The sequence below is a fragment of the Maylandia zebra genome, linkage group LG13 (genome assembly GCF_041146795.1).
Source record: "Maylandia zebra isolate NMK-2024a linkage group LG13, Mzebra_GT3a, whole genome shotgun sequence".
NCBI lineage: Eukaryota > Metazoa > Chordata > Actinopteri > Cichliformes > Cichlidae > Maylandia > Maylandia zebra.
This window is the reverse complement of record NC_135179.1, coordinates 19,008,178-19,031,895: the sequence shown is the minus strand read 5'-3', so window position 1 is coordinate 19,031,895 and position 23,718 is coordinate 19,008,178. Positions and strand designations below refer to the sequence as shown.

Below are 23,718 nucleotides of genomic sequence, written 5' to 3'. Positions count from 1 at the left end.
GTTTATAATATTATTGACTACACAAAGTAAAATGCCAATCTTAAGTGGGACAACACACAGAGATGGAGCCTTTATGGATAGCAAAGCACACTGATTACAGTGCATACTCGCCTGGGAATCAATAGACTACGGCAAAGTTTCGAGCTGTGTCATTGAAAGAATGATTAAATGGGAAGCAGGCTGAAATCAGAAAACATCTACATAAATAAATCTCTACGAGAAAAAATGAAAAGCTGCATTCATGAGACAAGAAAGATTCAACACAAACATTTGAAACAGTTTTATTGATAAAAAAAAAAAAGTGCGCAGAAAGCAACATGTTGTCATAGTGGTCCAGACTGGACTCAATGTGCAGAATTGGGACAATTGTTCAAAATATTTATTTACAATAGTTAAACGTGCAAGACAAAGAAGTTTCAGTTAGCGAGGGCAAGGGTCCCACAGACACATCCACAGAAATCTCTCTCTCTCAGCAACTCACTGTTTCCCACTTCCAGGTTTCTGCAAAGAGAAGAACAGAAGCTAAGATAAAGTTGCAGGGCAAAAACAACAATCAGGTTTCAACTGAGGGTCTTCCCTCCTCTTAATTAGGAGAATGGGACTCAGATAATTGCTAACAGGTGAGCTCATTACTTCCAGGTGTGCAGAATGCAAGGTTGGGACACCAGAGGAGGACCCGCCCCTGAAAACACAGGTGTGATTAACACACAAACATGCACAGTCACCAGCACTGAGACAGGTTTTGGGTGACAAATAGTAAGAGAGAGAGGGCGAGCAATAAAGAGAAGAGAAAACATAGAAATGAGCTAGCCAGCACAGGAGCACTGGAGGACCGTGACTTGTGGCTCCCTATCTTTATTAAACCCAAGTTTGTGGTGGAGCCTCAGGGAAAAATAACCAGAGGGGAAAACAAAATTCATGTCTTTTACTCTAAAATGATCAGACAGCTTCCCTCAGACTTGCACCGTGTGTCTTATCCATCACAGTAAGTATACTATAAACAGGTGCTCTGCCAGCCCTGATTTAATATCCTGTCTGTCAGTATAAGTCTTTATGTATGTACAGAATCCAGAAGGTTTCACTTGATTAGGAGGCCAGTGGTCAGTGTGAATGAACCAATCAGCAATGAGCAGCTATGGTTTGGAGTTTGTGTCTCAGGCACCACAAGAGGAGATTTTTGCCTAGCACTAAACCAGCTTTTAGAGATGTTGCTCCAATTTTCCTTTTAAATGGACAAAACAAGCATATTATCAGTTACAAAAAACATAAAAATCTCAGCTTGTTAAATAATTAAGAAGTAGGAAATGTAACGATACTGATATATTCACTGCATTTATTTTCCATTCATAATAATAATAATAATAATAGTACACTGTGTGAAGCATAGCTTGAATGAATGCTGTATCTTCACAAGGCTTTTGGTCATCCACCAAAGAACTGCTACTGAAAAAGATGACCAGAGTTACTATAGTTCATCTAAAGAGGGAATGAATGTCTGAACCACATTTTATGGCAGTTTGTTTGAATATTTTTTTCTCAGAAGCATGAATGTGAATCTCCCAAAGGAAAAGTCTCAAAAGTCATTAAGATTAATAGTGTGGCAACTGAACCGGATAAATATGGTAATGAACTGATTCTCATATAGTGCTTTTCTACTCTCCTGGAGTACTCAAAGCGCTGTATACAACATGCCTCATTCACCCATTCGCACCCACTCATACAAGCACTTCCTTCTATACTTAAGTGCAATCTAAGCACTCACACTCCGATGGACGCATCAGAGAGCAACTTGGGGTTAGTATCTTGCCCAAGGATACTTGGTATGCAGACTGGGGAAGCCAATGATTAAACCACCAACCTCCCAGTCAGTAGCTGATCTGCTCTACCACCTGAGCCACAGCCACCCCAAATATCTTCACCAAATTTTATAAGTATGTGTTGAGATATGTTGTCATAAATGAAAACAAATAAAATGAAAATTTCACATCCAGTATTTTGTCTGGCACTATTGTTTTGGTGAGCAGCAGCAACATCTCTAAAATGACAATGGGAAACGGGCATAACATCGAGTAAAATTAAGTGAATCTACATGCATTTGTTAGCTTAAAGCTAGTGAGTTTAAAAAGACAACCAAAGAAGTTAAGCAGCAGCAATAGCACAGGATGCAATACCGCTAATCTCTGTGGAGAAGACGGACTGATTTGTGCTTAAACCAGACCCCAGGAGTTGGATTCAGGAGTCACATGGTAGGCAATAACTAGATGGTGGACAAGGCTGGGAAAATGGGTTCATCCAAATCTGGTTATGCAGCTGTTTCATTTTCATGCAGCTTTCTTGCTAAATAAAAGCTTTGGTGGATTAGCAAATTCTTTCCTTTGCTTCAGATTGGTGATGTTGAATGTTATAACTCTCTGATATAAACCGCTTCAGAGCTTAAGGTTTCTACGATTAGTATTAGCGGACACCAACACTGGTAGCCATAGCTCATTGGTTTCTCATCTCTGCACGTTCTAAACCCTTTTTGTGGGATTGGTGCCTTTTGGAGAATATTTCATGTGGTTATCTGATACAGTACATGATATAGCTTGTCTGTGTTCCAGTTTTGAGTGGTAGAATTTTCATACTTTATTATTCTGTTACTTATTACACGTGGACATCTGCTTTTGCAAGCTGATGTACCAGCTGTAATACATAAACTGCCATTTCCTAATATAGTCACCACTTCCTTTTCTCTGTTAGTCTTAGAAGATGCATGACTTTTATCTTGATCAGCAAATCAAAGGAATCTACTGTATCTTGCTCTGTCCTGTGCCTGCGTTGGTTTCCATCATTTTCCCCCACTCTGTGGGTTGTTGTCCTTTCTGTCTAGCAACATCCTGTTTGCTTTCCCTGAAAAAGCATGTTTCAACTGAGGCAACCCACCAATTGCCTCTGTGTTTCCCTCCAATTTAATCCATCTACTACGGGTTAGTTTCATAATGTTGTTTATTAGCTCTGTTTGTGCTCGTGTCAGACATTACCTCCGTGGGTCGCCTGTCATCATTTTTTTAAACTGGGAAGCCTGCGTCCCATTAGGATCTTATTTCTGGAAGTGTCCCCCATAAAGGAAATGAAATACAGTACAGATTCAAACAAAGTGTTTTATTATTAATGACATTTTAGTTTACAAAAAGAAGCAGCAAAATTTCATATTCTCTAAGAAATGCATGCATTTTATTTTTGCCTAATTTAACAGCTGAAATTACATATTGATATAAGTAGAGATTAAAATTTTGATGAATTAGTTAATTGTAAATTTAACCAGCCACACAAAGAGAAGCTCAGTCAATCTTTGTTGCATTCCCATCTGTCTTTCCTCCACTATCTGCTCTTTTTCAGAATTAAATAGCCCTTCTGACCTGTGTGCGACCTCTTCATTGACAATTCTTTTCCCTGCTTAAAGCCACGTGCATGTTTTCACTCATCATCTTATCAGTGTTTATCCACTTTAACGTGTGCTGTCTCTTAGCTCGTCTTTCATTCAAGAGTCCATTCACTCGTGGCCTGCCTGACTGTGCATTGTTTCAGTTCAGTCTCTTTATAGTAAATCACAGCAACACTCATTACTTCAAGTAATCAGAATTATTCTGTAGCTGCTTGGCCCCACTGAGAAGGAGAGCTGTTGCCAAGATTAGCAGTAAGGGCTCTTCCTGACAGCTATGTGTGGTGAATAAAGCAGAGGCTAATCCTTCCTCCATAGCTGTTGGCTAGATGGCCATTTATGGGTGGTTTGGCTGTTGTGCTCTCTTTCCATCTCCTCTGTTAATCCGCAGGCAGCTGAAGTGGTTGATGAGATGCTTCGGCACTTCTCGTATAGGCACAAACAAACCCGCATTCGCTGGCAAAGCCTGAGCATTATGCACTCTGCACTGAAATGTATTTGTATTTTTTTTCCCTTTTGTTTGTGTGTACTATATGTACACGTGAATATGTGTGTACATAGAAGTAATATCCTCCAATATGAGTCACAGGGTGGAAATTAAAGCCTGAGATGATCCCTTCTTCAATAACCAAACACTTCATTTTGACAGATCATTAACTAGACATTATCTTTCATTAGGCGCCTCTGCATTACTTATTCAACACCCCTAGGACACACATGCACGTTCACAATTGGTGCATACAAACAGATAACACACTTCACACACATAGGAACACACACTAAACAATGGCTGATTTGACACGATGCATTTGAATCACTTAACTCGAGCATTATCTGTGTCGCTGGGTTTGACTCAGAAGGCTGTTCTGACCATTAAGTCTTCATGCTGAAGTTAGAATTATCTAATATGTTATAGAGTCAAATCGAATTTCTATAGTTCCCATTCATCTTTTTCATTCTGCGCTGGTATCATAGCAGACTGATCACGCAGCCACTTTACAGATGGTCAGAGTAATTAGATTGACAATGAGTAAGAGAGCCGGCAATGTTGTAAAGAGCATCCTGATAAAAAAAAAGGGGGGGTTCTTAAGAGCATCACGAGAGAGGAAATCATCTCACCATGTAGTGGTAATTCAGATGCCTGCTGCTCCTGTCTCTCACTGCGGAGACAAGTGGAGAGAGACTGAGCTATGACAGCAGGAATGCAAACCCGCTCCCCCTCCACCACACTATCAACAACTTTGGCTGCAGCATGAAAACAGCCCTTGGGCGACATTAATGGGACAACACTTTTCAGGGTAGAGGCTGGGGTAGAGAGTTTCCGGCCCGCCAGACTCCATCCTTTTGTCTGCTCGGCATATTGACATTTTTCCTGTTTGCTCTCTCCATCATATCCTGCATCTACTCACCGGTCTTTGCTCTCCATTCATCTCCCTTAGTGGCTTTTTTTCCCCCCCTCCCCTGCTCGTGCCTATAAAACCCATGCGCCTGCTTCAGCCAAGCACACCCAAGACATCTATCAGAGGATGATTTTATGGGCTTTTCTCCCCTACTAATGGCTATTTAGCCATCCTCACCGAAGCCAGGGCGATTTGTTATTCTGAGTGTTTGTCCAACACATTAAAACCATTTGCACTTATGGCACACTGATGAAAAATATGAATGGGTTTTATAACGTTAAGACAATTCATTTGAGGCAACAGATCAATGACACATCAGGGAAATGGGAAGTGATAATAAGATTGCTGTGGAAAAACGTTGAATAGGTAACAGATGTTTGTGGATTCACTTTCTAATCAATATCTTGACATTAAACCCACCTCTTTCTCTTTCTCGCTTTGATTGACTACATCCATATAGACATGTGGATCCAGTGTATTTGTTTGCTGCTATTGCTTGAGTACATGAGCTGGGGTTACATTTCTCTGATGGAAGGACATGTATCGCATCAGCGCTGTGAGGTGAACATGAAACCAGACAGTGCTCTTAAAAAAAAAATCAATGTAGAATCACTTTGAACATTGACTGTTACACCCGAATAGAAAACACCAGGTGATTATAAAGTGATTATTGTGTGCTTCCAATCATGCCTATTAACTTTGAATTTCAGCGGTGTTTCATCTTGGACGGTTAAATTGAGAGCAATGCAATCAGGTATCCAATAAGCAAATCAATTTGAGGTTTCTGGTGTAAACAACAGCCTCTTGGTCCACTTAATACCACTTGTTTTTAGCCTGGGTAGCACCAGAACTACATGTGCACCTGAGTGAATGCTCCAATGCATGCACATCTTTTCAGACAGCGTGACTCTTGAATACATTTTGGGCATATTTTGCTATTATTATTTATTTATTTATTTATTTTTAAAGCACAGAGAGGGATGACAGTAACAGAGGAAAAAAACGACGATGCTCGATGTTCAACCAAGGCTGCTAACCTTTTGTGATGGAGGAACATTGCATTTCATGGTGAAATAGGGGAGTAGGCATTCAGTCAGAACATTTCTTTTTTTTTTTTTTTTAGAAAACCTAATGCATCTGTAATTATGCTATTTATCAACATCCTCCAAAATATAATGTCCTCTTCATCTTCTTCAGCTGCTCCTGGATCATTTGCCTCAATCTCACCCGATCTCTTAAATCCTCTTCTGTCACACTAAAGCTCCGCATGTCCTCTGTTACTCCATCCATGAACCTTCTCTGTAGCCTCCCTTTTAAAGTCCTACCTTTCAGCTCCATAGCATCCATTGCCGAATATATCCTCTACCTCTCCTCAATATTCCTCCAAAATTTTATGTATTTAGCAATTTTGTTTTTACAACTTAGCACCAAAATTTTGTTTTTAAGTTATTATTATTAATAAATTATTTTTTTCTATGAACTTAGCTCCTTCTAAAAATAACTCGAATGACTTTGAAAAAGGAACACGGCACATAAAAGATGAACGATTTGGGCAAACACCAACTGTCTGCTGATTAACCAATCACAGAGGGCACCTCTGAATAATATGCTCCAGCCTTAATGTGTGTGGCTGCGTGAGTCTGTTTGCCTACCTTTTTCACAGAAATGACTCCACTGTCTGGTCAGAGAGGACGTGTCTGGGACAGACTTCACAAAGACACATGGCAGGACTGGAGAAGACTGCAAAAAGGCAGAAAACACTTGTAAGGAAAAAAAATGAATGAAGACAGCGAGTTAGAGAAAAAGAGCAAGAAAAAGAACGAAAGCATGCACTTTACACTTTTACACTCATGAGTAATTCATACAAGCCTCTATTCCACCTGGTTTTCTTGCCTGGGAGCCACTAAACATAAAGATATGCAACATTATTCAGCTGGTCTCTGTGGTGCTCTAGACCTAAAGCAAAAGCAGGGTTACATTATAGCAAGACAGCAAGTAAAGAGATTGGTTATAAATTCCCAGACACCCACTCTGTGCCACTGAGATGACAGACAAGTTATGGCACGACTGCATGTGTGTGCCACTCTGTCTCAGGGGATGTCATCCCTCAGGCAAAAGGTGACGTCGGTAGCTGCAGCCCAGCTGACATCTGTCAAAAACGATCAGGATTTGAATCCTTCCTTGTAACACTAAACTAACCTGTGGGTCATGGTTTACACTCTCCTTCTTTTACTGGGACGACATCATAGTACAGAATGAAAACGATTTCAGTCAAGTGTGATTACACATGGAGAGGGAATCAGTTCATGTTTTCTGAAGGTCACACACTTGTCCTTTTTCTGAATTGCATAATTGCATATGAGCGGCTTAGAGGAGGGGTTGGATGAAGATGCAGAGAGAGAAGGGAATGAGCACGGTGGGGACGTGCAGTGAGGGAGAGCACACAGTCACTTTGGATTAGGCCCAGAGCATGTTTGATGAAAACAGAATGAACTATTAATACAAGGTTAAGATGAGAATAAACCACTAAAGGACTGGGGATGAGCTAGGAAGAGAATCTGCAACTCTTTTCAAGTTTAGATGACAGTATATGGTTTGGGGACTACTGCCCTGGTTATTAAAACTCTATAAAAAAATTATTGTATGGGTCTGAAAAGCATAATGTATGAAACAACTGTAGCTGTGGAGTTTGCAGCTTTTGTATTTAGGTTTCATATATATAAAAATAAATACAATTCATGGCAATAATTAACTTCTTTGATATATCTGGACAAACATTTCTTGTAAATAAAAGTGACTTGCTCAGACAAATGATGTGATATTTCTACTGAACGTCATAATGTAAATACATTACCAAACAATCACATGGAAAACTGAGTACACCCCTACATTTATCACACCTTAAAATCCATGAAATTGGAATTGGGGTTCCCGATTAGGTGCTCGCTTTGCTGTTATCACATATGTCTAATGACCTCTCGAAGGCCTTCAGAAGAAGTTGTGGATCTTATTTAAATATATCTATAGATATCTTCTATCTATCAATCGATCGATAGATATGTGTATATGAGAAACAAGTTCTAAGTTGCCTTTCATATAAGGCAACTTGGAAATAAAGAACTAAAGCTCTGAACAAGACTGAGTGATTAGCATGAGCTGAACTGTGAACAAACCTATGAATAGTTAACATGAGCTACGAGATTCTAGACTGGGAATAATTAAATGCAATATATATGAACAGTGCGCTCCGGGCTGAGCGACTGGATACAGGCGCACAGGACTGACAGGCAAACTGTGATTGGAGAGCTGGTGGTCTACGGCATTTGTCAGCTGGTGAACTAATGCAAGAGGGGGGCATGAGGTAGTGGCCTGAGTGAGTGGGTCAGTGGAGAATTGTTCCAAGGAATCCAAGGCAGAGGTGCAGGGAGGGAGGCAGGTGAAGCTAAAGAGCATGCAAAGCAACGTTACCAGCTGTGAGTGAGCAGAGGAGACCAGCGTCCAGGAGTGAGAGGTTATGGCAAGGTTTGGTGATCCGACTAAGTTAGCAGATATTCTGACGAAGGCTGGTAGAGAACGTTGGTCATAAATACAGCCGGTCTGATTAGCTTCAGGTGGGAATCCTGGGAGGTACGATGAAGGCTCCACCCAGAGGAGGAGAGCAGGCACTGTGGAAAACCCACAGCCAAAAGAAGTCAGGAAACAAAAACAAAACAGTATAACACAAAGTAAGTTAAACTTCAAACTGTCGTTCTGTCTGGTTATGAAGCAAAAGCTGCTGTGAATCCATTTCAACTACTAATGAAAGTGACAACAGGAGCACTGGCAACAACAAAACAACCAAAAAGTGAATAGTTTTGCTTTCAGGTAGTGTTCCTGTCACTGTTGCTCAAGTACTCTGGTTCCTCCAGAATTGCACAATCATATATGCCATCACGGGTAGGGATGGGTATCGAAAACTGGTTCGTGTTGAGAACCGGTTCCCACTGTTTCAATTCCTTGGAATTGTTTGCCATTTTTTCAAACGATTCCCTTATCGATTCCAGTTGCCCCGAATGACGTCACCACGTTGCGGAGCGTCATTTACCTGGCAGTAAACACGGCGCCTAAGCGGCTCAAACGCTCAAAAGTTTGGTTATACTTTACGAGAACGGATGACAACAGGACAACTTGCAATACTTGAAAAGTAGATGTTTCATTTAAGGGAGGAAACACTATGAATATGCAAAAGCATTTGCTCACAAAACACGCGATAACCTTAAATGAATGTCGTGTTTTTAATTCCGCTCCGGACTCGTGAATCTCAACCCAGCAGCAGCGGTAACGTTTGCACGTCCTCTCCCGTTAATGCGGCAGGTAAATGGCCTGCATTTGTATAGCGCTTTTCTAGTCCCTAAGGACCCCAAAGCGCTTCACACTACATTCAGTCATTCACCCATTCACACACACATTCACACACTGGTGATGGCAAGCTACATTGTAGCCACAGCTGCCCTGGGGCGCACTGACAGAGGCGAGGCTGCTGGACACTGGCGCCACCGGGCCCTCTGACCACCACCAGTAGGCAAACATGGGGTTAGTATCTTGCCCAAGGATATTTGGTATGCAGCCAGGAGGCAGCCTGGGATCGAACCACCGACCTTCTGATTAGTGGCTGACCTGCTCTGCCACCTGAGATACAGCCACCCCAAATAATCAACTAACAGTGCATATTATGTTAGCGCGATCTGCCTTATTACAAAACCTGCCATTACTGTGCATTTAGGTGACCATGATGAGAGAGACAGAGTCTGGCTGGCTCAGATGCTGGCAGTTCTCGCTGCAGTCTACCGGTAGCGTCTCCTTTCAGGCCAGGATAGACGAATGTCACCGAGTAGTGACTAAGTTTGTGGTAAAAGGCTTGCACCCATTTGCAGCACATGCCTCCGATTTTCGGTAAGTGAATGTGTTTAATTGTAGGCAGGGACATTACTGGATATTCTTGTGTAATTGCTACAGAATAATTTATGTTATACTTTGTTATTGCTACAGAAGAATATTTATTTTATTATTTTACATTTACAATTTTTTTTCCTGGGGACCCTGTGACACCCCATTGAAGAGCCATAGGCTGGATCTCTTAAGATCTCACTGTTGGGTTTGTAAGGCCATGTTACTCCTAAATTTCTATCTTGTTCAAAGAGAAGATATAAAACAAATTTCTAAGCTAATCGACCTTAGTGTTCTCCTTTTTTAAAAAGAATCGATAAGAGAATCAATAAAGAATCGAATCATTAAACAGAATTGAAACTGGAATCGGAATCGTGAAAATCTTATTAATGCCCATCCCCAATCACGGGGCTTTAGAAGACATTGATACTATGTTCCCCAGACCTGAGTCCAAGTGAGAACCTCTATAGCATTATTAATCAGCCCAAAGTAGAGACTATACAGTAGCTCGCTGATGACCTGATCCAGATCTGGGAGAAGATCCCCCAGGACACCATCTGCCATCCTGTCAAGACCGTGCCCAGTTTTTGTGAGTCCATTCAGGAACTTAGAGGTCATAAACTTTACTGATGATTTCAAATCATTCAAAAAGTTGATGATTTTGGTTTTACTGACCATTGTTGCGTCATTATCTTCTCAACAAATCATACAGTCTATATCAATAAAGATATTCAGCTTGAATATTTTCTACCGATTTGTGATTTAATGTGAAAGTGTATATTGCTATAAATATAAGTGTGCTTCAGTTTGTACTTGGAGGGTGTGCGTGCATGCATGCATGAGTGTGTCTGTGTGTCTCACTGGACGTCATCAATCACTCACTCAGTATTGGCTGCATGACTGAGGGCAAACTGTCAGCTCTGTGCTGGAGGTTGCTGGCTGCAGTGAATAATGAAGGGAAGTGTCATTTAGATCTTTGAAGTTCTATATAACGCTGCTTTACAAGGAGGGTTTTCTTTTTACTGTGAGAAGCTACAGGCTTTCAAATATACTCAGCGACAGCTATTTCTAAGCTAATCCTTCTTATTCCATCTTTTTGTGCTGAATTGCAGAAGTGTTCAGGCAAAGAATCGTTACCCTTTTTCTCCCATTACCGAAACTGCAAAAAACATTTCCAAATATCTAATATTGTTTTTGAGAGAAAAAAAACACCAATAGTTTTTGTGACAGTGCTTTTTGTTATATTCTTATTTGTTTTTTTTTAATTATTTTCTGCTTGAGTAACATGCATGAATCTTTGTTTGGGGTTCCCAGAGTTTTTTGCTATTAATATTCACAGTGCAGTTTGGCTCATGAAAGAGTTACCAAGGACAGGGGACTGACCTTGGGGTTGCAGGGGGAGCCATAGGGTGCATCTCAACAGCCTTTTCTTTCTTCTCCTCTTTTGCTTCCCTACTTCTGAGTTTTTATCAATTACATACAGACACCAAGCACAGTCCGTAACCTGTTTGAGCCTTTGAGGTGTGAAAAATCTGGTTACAAGGTGCTGGGGGTTTATGGGTTGGCTCGGATTAAGCAGCTAATTCGGGCTGGATTTGAATTTTCTATCTTGCAATGTGCAGCTTCTTTCACATGCACACTGACATCGGGCTGTGACATAAGAGGAGATTATTGTACATTTTAGCATATGTAGATATATTCCCGAGAGTTGTGTCAGGGAAGTTCAATAGCCTTTCACAAAAATGGCAAATGAATAATGCCGTCTCCTTATAGTTGAAGAGCAGGAAATAATCTTGAATTAGAAGCATGAATAAACCCTTGTTTGTCCCTGATGGTCTCTGTTAAAATTATAGATGCAAACAACAACTTGCTAACAAAACAGCAGCAGACCTCACTATCCAGCTGGCATCATGCCTGGTTGCTGGGTCCTGCTATTCTGTTCTGGGATACAACAAGGTTGTCTCTGGGTCACTGCACAGTTATGACGTGCACACATTCACATCTAGGTCTGTCTACATGGCTAGCTTTGCAGTCACAGGCAGCCTTCTCATCAGCGACTTGCCCATTTTCTTTATTATAACTTTGAATCACTGAAATCCCCTCTAACTGGCCATGAATCGATCTCCCCACTTCCCCTATCCTTCATTCTCGCACACCCCTCCTCGGCTTCATTTAGAATCCACCTCTCCTTGTCTCATTTCATTTACCACACACAGAAATCCAATCACTATCCAATTGTCCGTATCTGTGAAATATTTTGTTGGTGTTAGATGACAGAAAAAGCAGGCCTTGCGGTTATTGCCGGGCTCCCTCAGTTTATTGGCAGCATGCAGGTTTCAAATGAAGCTTAACGGGGGGAACATCCAACTCCTCATGACCTCATCTCACCTCTTTTCCAAGGTGTTTTGGTGTCCTTCCGGTGTACTTCACAATGAAATTATAAATGCCAACAGATAAAACAGCCATGAAGGCATCTGCAAGGTAATGAGTAGCCAGAGCGCCACATATGAGGATGTTTTCATGCACCTGCTGCTCCCAAGTTTGACCAAATGAGCAAAGGTAAAAGAAGCAGTGATAAGGTCTCTTTCTGTTGGTGGAAATGTATTAAAAAATAACAAGTTGCAATAAGAGTAGAGGAACAAAATAAAGACATGCCCAGACAAGCTGCCTCAATATACCAGGGCCAAAGACATGTTTATTTTTCCAGTGTTTATTAAGGTAGCAACTGTCACCCCCATGTGTCTTTTGGTCTGTAAACACGCAAGAACACAGAAATTGACATGTGTTATAAAACCACAGCGAGGAGCTCAATAAGAGATAAGATACTCCAGTTTTTTCATTTTGCTTTTTTTTTCTCCTCAGCTTCGCACAAAACTGTGTCAATGTGATTAGAAGTGATCACAAAGTTTATATAGACGTTATTAAATCTGCAGGCAGAGGTGGGGTTGGCTCCATTCCTTTTCAAATTTGAGTTGGAGATGATAAAAACTTTCACTTCAGTGCGTCAGTCAGCCAGCAGTTCTAGCTGAAAAATAGACTGAACGCCTTAATGGGAAACAAAACTAATAATTCAGTCCTTTTTTGTACTGAAAATACTTTATTTATTTTGATTAGAAAAACACCTTAATAATTCCATAATAAGACAGTAACACTTTCTTAAATTCGCTTTCTGAAGTGAATGGCTGAACAAAATCACTAACTTTTAAGAGCAGTTCAACAAGAATAAATTATAGCAAAGACTTTACTTAACTCAAAATTAATGTGGAACCAAATCATCTCTTACAGAAGCAAGCTGTCATCAGCAGCACTCCTCTACATAACCGTCACGTTACACTACATATGAGACAAGTGCAGAGGTACATGCCCTAACAATTTGCTTGCAGACACAATGTGCACACTGCGTGGGATAAATGCACACATAATGTGTATATTCAGTTGCAGACAGAACACTTAAGACAGCCCAAATGAAGCTGAAGTCATGCAAACAACCTTTCAGTGACACTTTTCTAATTGACATGTCAAAGGATTTCCCCTGAGAGCAGGCTGGATGAGCAAACATAATAGTGAATGGGGTCTGTAGCACCTAGGTCACTACAGTTAACAGCGCTCTTTTGTGCAAGTGGAAGAAACATCTAAATCGCCTCAAATGCAGAGTAGGTGACACAGGATGATGCTGCAACTGTTCATGCATGGAGCATGGTTAGAAGGATACAGATCATCATTGATGCAACCCCTGATATAATGTAGAAAACTCTGGCATCAAAGACAGATTGCTTGACAGATTGTGACCAAATGTCATATTGTGGTAAGTGAGCAGGAGTGAGGCAAAATGAGGCAAAGACACTGAAAAGGAGAGAAGTGAGGAAGAAAAAGCATAGACACAAGACTTCCCAGTGCCAGTGAGTATTTATAGATCAGATATAGTCAGAACCTCTGCCTGGCAGCAGCGCTGAACTCCTTGTTGCTCCTGCTGATGTCTCTGTACACATCCGACCTGGCTCTGGCTCTGTAGAACATTTGAAGAGGATGTGATGGTGATATTAATGGTAAAGACTCAGGCAGAGGACCAACTCACTGACATGCTGCATGAATGAAGCCAAAAGGGCTCTAATGCTGGGAGACGGGGGAAACTGGATTCACCGTATTTTCATATTCACACTTTATTCACCTTTTACATGTTTTAAGACCTCCCGTCAAATCTTATCTTTCTGAATTTTCTTTTCTCTTTCTGTTTGCGTGTGCGCATGTTCACAGTCAAGTGTGTGCGCGCGCGTGCCAGCCCAAGCGAAAGTAGCGACCAGGAGCGCTCTTGGTTCACTCAGCTTCTGGATGCCGAGAGCGCACACAGAAACAGACACGCGACATAACGGCACACGCGTGGCTCTCTCCTTTTCCTTCATGACGAAGCAAATATGACTTGTTAATGTCATTATACTTGTAGCCATCCTCAGTGAAGGCGAAAAACAAACCACAATTATTTTCGCAAGAATCGCCAACACATTATCAGCTGTTTCCCACAGTTCCACATTCCGGCGCACACAGGGAATATGAAGGCGAAAAACCGTGACCAAAGCTTGTCGGACTCCAGAGAACTGGACGGATCCTATGACCAGCTAACGGGTGAGTGAGCTTCTGTAACACCGGTGGTTGCTGAATGATTTGCTTCAGGTCAATATTTTGTGGAAAAAACACGAACTTCAGGTGCTTTTGAAATGTTACAACCTGTCCGCCGTTCACCAGACTGTTCAAAAAAAAAAAATGCTTCAAAAAATTGCTAATTTATGTCTTTTGCCTTTTGGGGGGAAAAAAAAAAGAAACGTTTTAATGGAGGGGCATAAATCACATTTTTCATACTTTGACAACGAGCTTCACTGTTTTTATCAGTACTTTAAAATAGTTTTATTGTTTTTTGCTTGTCAGCTAAAAGAGTTAGAGGATGGACAAGTTGAAACAGTGCATTGAAAAGACAAAAAAGCATTAAATGTATCAGTGTTGCATGTTGCTGTAGTTGCGTAATGTGGTGCGTATTGTAGGCGAGTGATGGACTGTTTCTGCAAGAATGTTAAGTGTGATCAACTGTGTGATTTTGCTGGCTTGGCTCAGCGATGGGGGGGACCACCTTACTCTAACGGTGTCCACTGGTGCTAAAAGCGCTGCGGGTATATATCACTTGGCTGACCGGAGCCAGTTGCCAGATTATGAAGTTCCAACACATTTCTCTCTTTTTGACGTTTTATCACTTTAGACGGGAACCTGTCATGTCTCGGTGCTCTTATTGTGTTCAAGTTTGGACCTTTTGAAAAAATGAAATAAAATAGGAGAGTGATATTTTATCAAGTGCGGCTAATATCAATATAAACTTGGTCCAATAGTGCCAGCTACAGTGAAACGAAACTGTTGTGTGTGCATGTATGCGTGTGAGCTAGAGACAGCACCTTTCGTAGCACTTTGTCAGCACAGATGAGACTCGGCACACATTAGTGTTACAGCGATATAATGAACCAATTTATCGAGTGTCAAGCGAGCATCCCTGTGCATACCTATGCTTTGTGTGTGTGTGCCCATTGAGAGCTAAACACTCCCTCGAGATGTTCTGTTGCCGTCAGTTGTCACATTATAGTCAGCGTGTTCACAGCATCCCCCTGCTTATGTGTGCACCGTTTTGCTTATTAAGTGCCAGCTGCCTAAATAAATTGCTCGCATTCATGCCTGAACACATCTCAGGCCTGCGAAGGGAAGTTGTCCCTGTCCAGTCCAGACAGCTGTATGCCTCAGGCTCGAAGGCGACACTTTAATCTCGTTTGCACTCTTCCACGCATTAGCAGCTAAGCAATGCTTTGTCACATTTTTAATGCATCCTAAATTAGGAAAAGATTGCTGCGGCCCTGATGTTAGTGTCTGCAACAGTGTGCGTGCTGTGAATATTTTGTGTGCAGGTATGTACAGTATGCGTGGGCGATCTAAGAAGCAGCAGCTACACTTTTTCTATTGCCCATTGTTGAAAGTTCAAAGCAACTTTTTTTTTTCCTGCTGAATTTAAAAACACCCATAAGCTTTCTTATTTTTCTCCTCTTTCGTTCCGCATTTCGTTCTTCTTCTTGTTTTTCCTTGAATTTTCATATGTGAGTTTGATGTAGATAAGGATTAGATTAGAAATGTAACAGAGCAGGACACAAAACTCTCTGTAATGTTAATCTAAGCTATCAGAAACATCATTTTATCCCCTTCTCTCTTTTCACTTCAGCTTGCTGAACTGCCCCCCTGTGTCTGACTGTCCACAAGAAGTCATATTGCTATTTTAATAGTTGAGCAAAGGCGGCGAGAGAGCGGTACTAAGTCATTCACTGTGCTGGAGCAATTTACTTCTGGCATAGTTATTAACGGCTTTTTCAAAGCTGTGAATAGCATGGTTAATTCATCTTTGCAAGTCGCTGTCAACTTTAAGTCATACTTAGTCCTGATAGTTTGCATGGTGATTAAGGCAGGCTCCTGCCAAGAAAATGTGAAGCAACTTGTATGCTGTATTCATTACATCTTTAGTTTATGGCATTTTCTTCTCTATATTATTGAAGCAGAAGACCACAAAGTGGCCCAAAGTGCACATGAGTTTGTGCAGCAGAGACAGAACAGATGATAGGAGACTTTTCTTCATTATTGGGACCAAGCAGAAAAAGTCTACAGTGTGATGTGTGTGCATGACTTGTGAAAATGGGTTCTTAGGTGTTTTGTGTGTGTGTGTGTGGGAAGGACGGTTACAGGTGAGTCATTCTTCTTACTTACCAGTAGCTGGTGAACGGGATTCAGCGGGATGAGTGTGTGTGCGTCTCTGTGTGTGTTTGCGTGCTCGGAGCGAGGCTGACCTGTGTTGCTTAAAGGCAGTGTGGGCGGTCTCCAATCACAATTTGAGTGAAATGTAGCCCTCTAGAAATAACTCCCTCTCAGCCTGCAACATTGTACAGAAGTGCACCCCACTGCGTGTGTGCATGTGTTGGAGTGTGCGGTAGCCTGGCATTCCCCGTTGTGTGTAAGAGCACTGGCTGAGAGATGAGAGGTAATTATAGAAGCGTGGTGCAGTAATCTCCTCTTCCACCTCACAATCCACACTCAAGAGGAATCATATCAACTACAGACACACACAGACATACAATGTCTTCGCATATGCACATTGCTATTATCTCAACTTAATAAAGCTTCCCTTGGCTCTCTCCCAAATCCAGAATACTATCAAAAAGCTAGTGATATGATAGAGTAAGTGTGTGCGAGTCATTGCGCTGAAGTGGAAGACAAGGTTGGTAAATGTCATGTATTAAAAAATTTTAGCAAAATGTTTAGTTTTTGCTCCTCCTTCATCCTCTTCCATGCCTTCTGTCTTCATGCTTGGATCATCTGCCACATCCACTCACACTTTTAAGGGATCAAATATTGCATGTGGAGGTCTAAAAATCTTTATGAAGGGCTCAAGAAGTGATGGAATTTGTTTTTCCTGAATGACAGCTACAGATAGAAAATATTGTGTATGCATGTGCTTGTGTTCAGAGGATGTAAAACACGTGATAGACATGTCAGAAAAACATCATCTTCCATTGTTAGGCATCTGAGCCGATAGCCCACCTTTCAACAGTCAGCACAAAATGGAAGGTTTACTGACACACGCGTATAAAGGAAAATGTACACACACTTACAAAAGGGACAAAAGGGAACTATTCATTTTAAATACACCAGCTTAGCTTGCCACAAGGAGCAATTTTTAGCCTTTTACTGAAGGTGCAATATGTAGAATATATTACTGTAGAACAGGTCAATAGCAGACAGCAGGGTTAGGATCCTTTTTTCTTTAATTAATTTATAGCTTATGGACGTCAAAACAACTGGCACAGTCTCAGGTGGTTGCAGGGAGTTACCAGGAAAGGGGTCACTCCCTTGGAGTTTAAAAGAAAACGTACAGTAACTGCAGCAAACTGATCTTCTGTCTCACTCAGCCTGCTGCCCAGTGTTTGTTGCCTGCCTTTACTGTTACCTTCCAGTCATATACTGCCAGGCTTTCACCATGACTGACTAGTGGTCAGAATAACAGACTGTAGAAAAGATCTCAAAGCAGGCTGCGCTGCTTCTTCTTATTCTCATTTCTGACTGGGATTAACTTGACACTACACTGACTCTCTTCAGTAGATTTCTGAGCAGCAGAGTACACATATACACAAATCAGTCATACTGTAACATTATGAACACTGACAGGTGAAGAGATAAACACTAATTACCTCTCCGTCATGGCACCTGTTGGTGGGTGGGATATATTAGAGAGCAAATGAACATTTACAGTGGTCAGAATGTAACAAAGTAGTCCAAGGATGGAACAGTGAAGTACAACAGGGGGCGGTGGCGTGGGTGGCGAAGGCTGGCCCATGTTGTCTGATCCAACAGATGTAGACGTACATCAAATTGCTGAAAAAGGTTGATGCTGGTTCTGAAAGAAAGGTATCAGAATATACAGTGCATCGCAGTTGTTTGTTCTTTTGGGCCGACACAATATTAGTCAGGTGATCATAATGTTTCGCATGATTAGTGTATCTTGTTTTTACATAAATTATCTGCTAATATTCTGCTGATAATAGTTCAATTTCGAAGTGTTTAATTCTTTAACCTTTTAAAGTCACAGTCTTACAAATTGCACACTTAATTTGGACAGATTATTTATTACAAACAGACACACACACACACACACACACACACTGCTTGTAATAAGTCATGTTAATAGCACAGCACTGAGAGCCGTGCCAGGCTTAAAGTCACGATGGACTTTGTTCGGATCAAGAAAGATAGCCGTGAGAGAGGGTAGAGGTTTTGACATCAAAGTTATTAGATGGTTTGGAAGCCTCATGACACATAACTCAGAGTCCTGACGGAGCCAAAGCCCCCATGGTGAAAATCATAATTTACAACTGTCAGACCAAACTGATTTCAGGGGATAGACTGCCTTCATAATTGAGCTTGTCAAAGGGAGTTTAGCCTAGAGTCACCTTCTAGGCATGGCGGCTTTTGCTGCAGCTAGAACTGTAATGGCCAGTGGCACTAATTAAAAGCCTTGATTTAATGTGTCATCTGATGTGCCAGGAAATGTGTGACACTAGTTGTCTTTTTTTGGGATCTCACCCTCGTTCCTCAGCCCAGGTTCCTCGTGGAATTGCCAGAATTGCCAACGTGAGTTGGCCGTATGCTTACATAAAGAAATGCTCAGAGTGGTTCACTTAGGGCTTATCTGTCACACTGGTTACATTGCTGAGGGAAGGAGAGAAGGATGTGATAATGAAAGCTGGGAAGGAAGGAAAGTGGCAAGGGAAGGACAGAAGCAAAGTGCAAGATGATGAATTAGTTTTCAGACAGTAATGCATTTGCCAGGCAAATTCAAGCAGTGCTCTTCGGCACTCTGTAGGCGTTGGTTGCCCTATTATAAAAGCTTATTCTGCCAATCAAATCCTGCTAATGCACATTTCCTAACAATCGCTTTTGTCTAGTAATATGAAAAATGCCCACCTGAGACATGAGTTCTTTTTGACATTCAAATTTGTGCTTTTTAATGAAAAGTAAATTAGACGTTTGAGTATTGCAATGGAAATGTTATCATCCTAATTTATGATTTTTATTTCTAAATAATCCGTTCTAAAATGATCTTTTAGTTTCTGTTGCTCGCCTTTCCCGTGTCTGTCAGCTTTACAACTATCCATCGTCAAACCAAACTCCTTCCCTAGCCCTGATCCTGCTTTCCCTCCTCTCCAACTATGTCAAGCCACAGCGGGGCCATAGCTTAATAAGGCTGGAGGCAAGAATCAATCCTAACGAGTTTTAATCTTTGACCAAATCTACGGAGGGCCAGGCGATTGTTAATTAAAATAAGCCCTGTTCACCTCCCCCTCCACGCCCCAACCCCTTCTCCTCTGCTCTGTAAACACATTCATTTATAAATACCTACAGGGGGAAAAGGAGAGGAAAAGACTTCAGAGGATGGAGAACAAAGCAACAGGAGATGGGAAGGTTGAATGAAGGAGCAGCGTTTGCATGGGAATGGTCAATGCGCGTCTCAGGCTAAGGATGAAGGAATTAACGGACAATGAGGAAAAAACATGAAAAGAGACATTTAATCCAGCGTATGAAGTCAGAGGGTTGTTTCCCCCCCTTCAAATCAGTCCAATGCTGCTACCTTGTCAGGGATATTTATCAACAAGGGAGAGATTGACTGACAGAAAGTGTCTCTGAGTGTGACAGAACCCTGTGTCACTCACTGTGTGTCGCCCTCATGCCTCACTGTCGTGTCACTCATGACATCTGATCTGCATTAAAATTATTTTCTGTCCATTAGCTCAGCCATTCTCTATTAGACAGGAACTTACTCATCGGTATAGGTACAGAATAAGCAAACAATGCAATTCTGTATATTATAATCTAGATTAGAACTGCTACCCTTTACTTATGCCCTTGGTCTCTATTGTATATGTTAGGAGTTAGATCCTGCGCATCTCAGATGGAAGATAGGAGAATATTGTGCGTGTGTGAGGCTGTAGACATTTGTGTAGAGGATGTCTGAAGGTTAACCGTGACCGAGTCTTTCAGGGGAAAGGATGTCTGGAGAAGTGAGTGGGTGTGTGCCACTGCCTTCCCCCATGTCCTTTTTTAACTTCAGAGTAATCCGGTGGCTAATTCAAACGGTGCATGTGTGCAAAATTGAATTTTAAAGAAGAGAATGCGTATTATTATCTGCCGATCTGGTGCGCGTGTGTTTTCAGTCAGTGAAAAGCAGAGATGGCTCAAACAAGGAAAAATTAAGTAAAACTAATTTAGCTTTTACTGATAAATATCCTACTGAAGTTTTTGAGAAACAACGTTGGTGTGATTGACAGCACAATCAGAGCGATAAGAAGAGCGGTGGAGGTGATTAGGGGAAGCTTGTCAAAGCAAATGGTCATATGCTCACACACCACAAAGATGAAACACACACACACACACGCGCACACACACACACACACACACACACACACACACACACACACACACACACACACACACTAATTTATTTGGCCTGAGGGATAGTAGTGTGGGAGAATAATTCTGCTGGTCTCACAATCAATCAGTTAGTTTTGACAGAACTTTGGACAGGCTGTAGTCAATAACACACACACACACACACGCACGCACGCACGCACGCACGCACGCACGCACGCACGCACACACACACACACACATTCAAGCAGAGCAACACATAGTGGGAAACGAAGGAACCACAGTGGGAAAAAGCTGGTCAATATCTGTCAGTTAGCCTAGCAGTCAGAATAAACTCAATGTCTCTCGGTGCACACAGTCTCTAACTGATAGCCCAATCAAGCCAAGTTTAATGGAGCATCTTGTCTGCTGCTTTGCTCGGTAGCAATGAGAAGCTCCATGCTTTGCTGTTCTAAACCAGAAGGAGAGTTACTCATGGACTTGAGATATTGAATAAAATTCTTACAGATTTACTGAAAACTCTAAATAAAAACATATTGTTTTTGTCTTTTGGGGTTTTAATTCAATCTCTGAGATTTAATGGTAAAGTTATAAACTACAAAAAGACTGTAAACCAGCAAAATCTACACTACACGTGGTGGATTAAAAACCAAATGCAAACACACTCAATGATCCTGAAATCCCAGAAGAAAATGACTCATTCTTGTATCAAAACAGAAATTTACATTCGGTGCTGGCAGGACAAACAAATTAAGAATAAATGATGCAGGTGGATGAAATGCTATAGGAGACGAGAATCCAATTTGTATCTGCTTGTTACATTGCAAGGTGTTGTCATCTGACAGCAGAAATCATTAAACTAGCATCATTAGCTCCCTGCCAGACCTAAGCTGCCCTTGCTCTGGCCCCAAAATGGCCACCATCATCATATCTTCTCTGTCAGCCTGGGGCCAGGTTGTCAGAGGGGACACTATTTGACAGCTTGGTCTTTATCTCATCCCAGGAGAGATGCTGAAGTCAGACAAAAATCTCAGTGAGTTAAATATGCATACTGTGACATGTGCGAGGAAACAAAATCTAAAGCATTCCAGGAAGTATGCCATGTGTGAGAGGAGGTTGTTAGGAAAGGGCAAAATGCTGAGCTGAGATTTTCATGTTCATGTTCACAGAACCATGTCTGTGTCTTGAACCGGCCTATACTATCAGGTAGACACACAAAGCTAGGTGACCTGCAAAGGTGGAGACTTAAGCGGACTAACAACATATTTGTATACTTGAAAATCCATTTTCTTTAATCATCTCCATTGCACACTGTTTGCTCCGGGTATTTGCTTGTTGGCTGTGGGGCTTGAAAATCCTATTTTCCCCTTGCTATCTCCCTCTGGCACTGGTAAACCGATTACTCACATAGCAACCTGACGTTCCATAAGTGCTTTTCCCCAGGCACCGTGGCCTGGTGCCAGAATTTCATAAGAGTTAATGGAGTATACTAATCAACACACACATAGACAGAGGCACGCAAACTCACACACAGGCAGGTTTGATTGATTGCTGGAGTGACAGTTGTGACAGCAACGGGATCATTACCGACTGGAGCAGGGCAACAGTCCCTGACATTAGAAAAGCTGGACCTGAACCTCATGCTGTAAACAGGAGAAAGGACTGAGAGAAGGACAAAGAGTGATGATGATTTCAAATATTAAAGAAAGGTAGAGAAACAGGTGAGAAAAGTTTCTTTCCTAAAAAGCTTCCTGACTTTTATCAAATTCTACCTTTTTACAATATAAGAAAAATTGCCTGCGAGTCAAATAGTTAAGCTAAACGCCTTCCAAATACGGCAGTCTGTAAGAACTGCAAATTTCCCATCACTCATCTCTTGACATATCAGCGCTGTTATTGGTGTGCATTCCTGTCCTTTTCAGCTTTCTTGGTTTCTCAGGTCATTTCTTGATTTAGTTTTCTGGTCCTTCAGATCTTTTTTTTGGCTTTTTGGTTAGTGTGACATTACCAGCTTCCTTTGTTGATTTCTATAACTTTCATTTTTCTATTTCGGGTTAGTGTTGGGGTGAAAAAGTTTCAATTGTCAGGGAAGAACTTGCCATCACTCCTGAAACTGAGCCTCAGTCCCCCAAGGGTTGCTCTAAGAATTAAACAGATGGGCAAACCTCCAGCTCCCACCTATTATAAGACCAGAAGCTTTTTGGAAGAGCAATACACCAAAGCTGACATCAATGAGTTTAAGCAGAACCTTGGTGATTCAGATAGCATCCTACCCAAAAGCTGCAAGAAAGAGGTACGACAAAAACAAGCAACATTATCTCATGAAGAAAGAGGAAATCAGAACCTCAACCCTCTATCTTCTTTGTCCAACATACAGTACCTCCTCTGCACATCTACCAGCAAACCTTTAAACCATCTCTGCCTCGCCTCTCTAAATTTGTCTCCAAACTGCTCAACCTGAGCTGCGCCTCTGATGTACTCATTTCTAATTCTGCCCGTCCTTGTCACTCGCAACAGAAATATTAGCATCTTCAGCTCTGCCTTCTGTCTTTTTGTCAGTGCAGACATGCATCATAGCAGGTCTCATACCATCTTGTAAAGCTTCCCTGTCACTCTTGCTGCTATCCTTCTGTCGCAAATCACCCTTGACACTTGTCTCCACCCACTTCAACCTGCCCGGGCTCTCTCCTTCACTGCTCACCTCTCAATCATCTACCTTCACTATATCCACACTTTGCATCTTCACTGTTACACCTGTCTCCCTCTCATTCACACACATGCATTCTCTCTCGCTTTCATTCCTCTTATATCCACAGCATATCTCCACTTCACGCCTCTCTTCCACCTCCACTCTCTCTACCGATCACAATGTCGTCTGTGAACGTCATAGTCCACGGAGAATCCTGCCCGGCCTCATCTGTTAATCAGTCCATCACCATTGCCAACAAGAAGGGGCTCAGAGCCGATCCCTGATGTAAT

At 41.6% G+C, this 23,718-nt stretch overlaps 1 protein-coding gene and 1 long non-coding RNA gene across 3 annotated transcripts in view; one reads left to right on the top strand and one right to left on the bottom strand.

The window, feature by feature from the left end:
* Positions 1-307: 307 nt before the first annotated feature.
* On the bottom strand, positions 308-8,681 carry LOC143421695 (uncharacterized). Its single transcript, XR_013101258.1, has 3 exons — positions 8,290-8,681; positions 6,474-6,561; positions 308-501 (listed from the first exon to the last, which is right to left on the bottom strand). It is a non-coding gene; the product is annotated as an uncharacterized LOC143421695 (long non-coding RNA).
* Positions 8,682-14,050: 5,369 nt separating this feature from the next.
* LOC101469196 (A-type potassium channel modulatory protein KCNIP2) overlaps positions 14,051-23,718 on the top strand; it is a 117,409-nt gene continuing 107,741 nt past the window's right edge. Inside the window, exon 1 of one of the 2 annotated variants that reach the window (XM_004555838.6) lies at positions 14,051-14,367. In XM_004555838.6, the coding sequence (XP_004555895.1) occupies positions 14,295-14,367 (73 nt within the window). In that variant the 5' untranslated portion in view covers positions 14,051-14,294. The remainder of the gene's footprint in view (positions 14,368-23,718) is intronic. The other variant, XM_004555834.6, reaches the window with a different exon arrangement.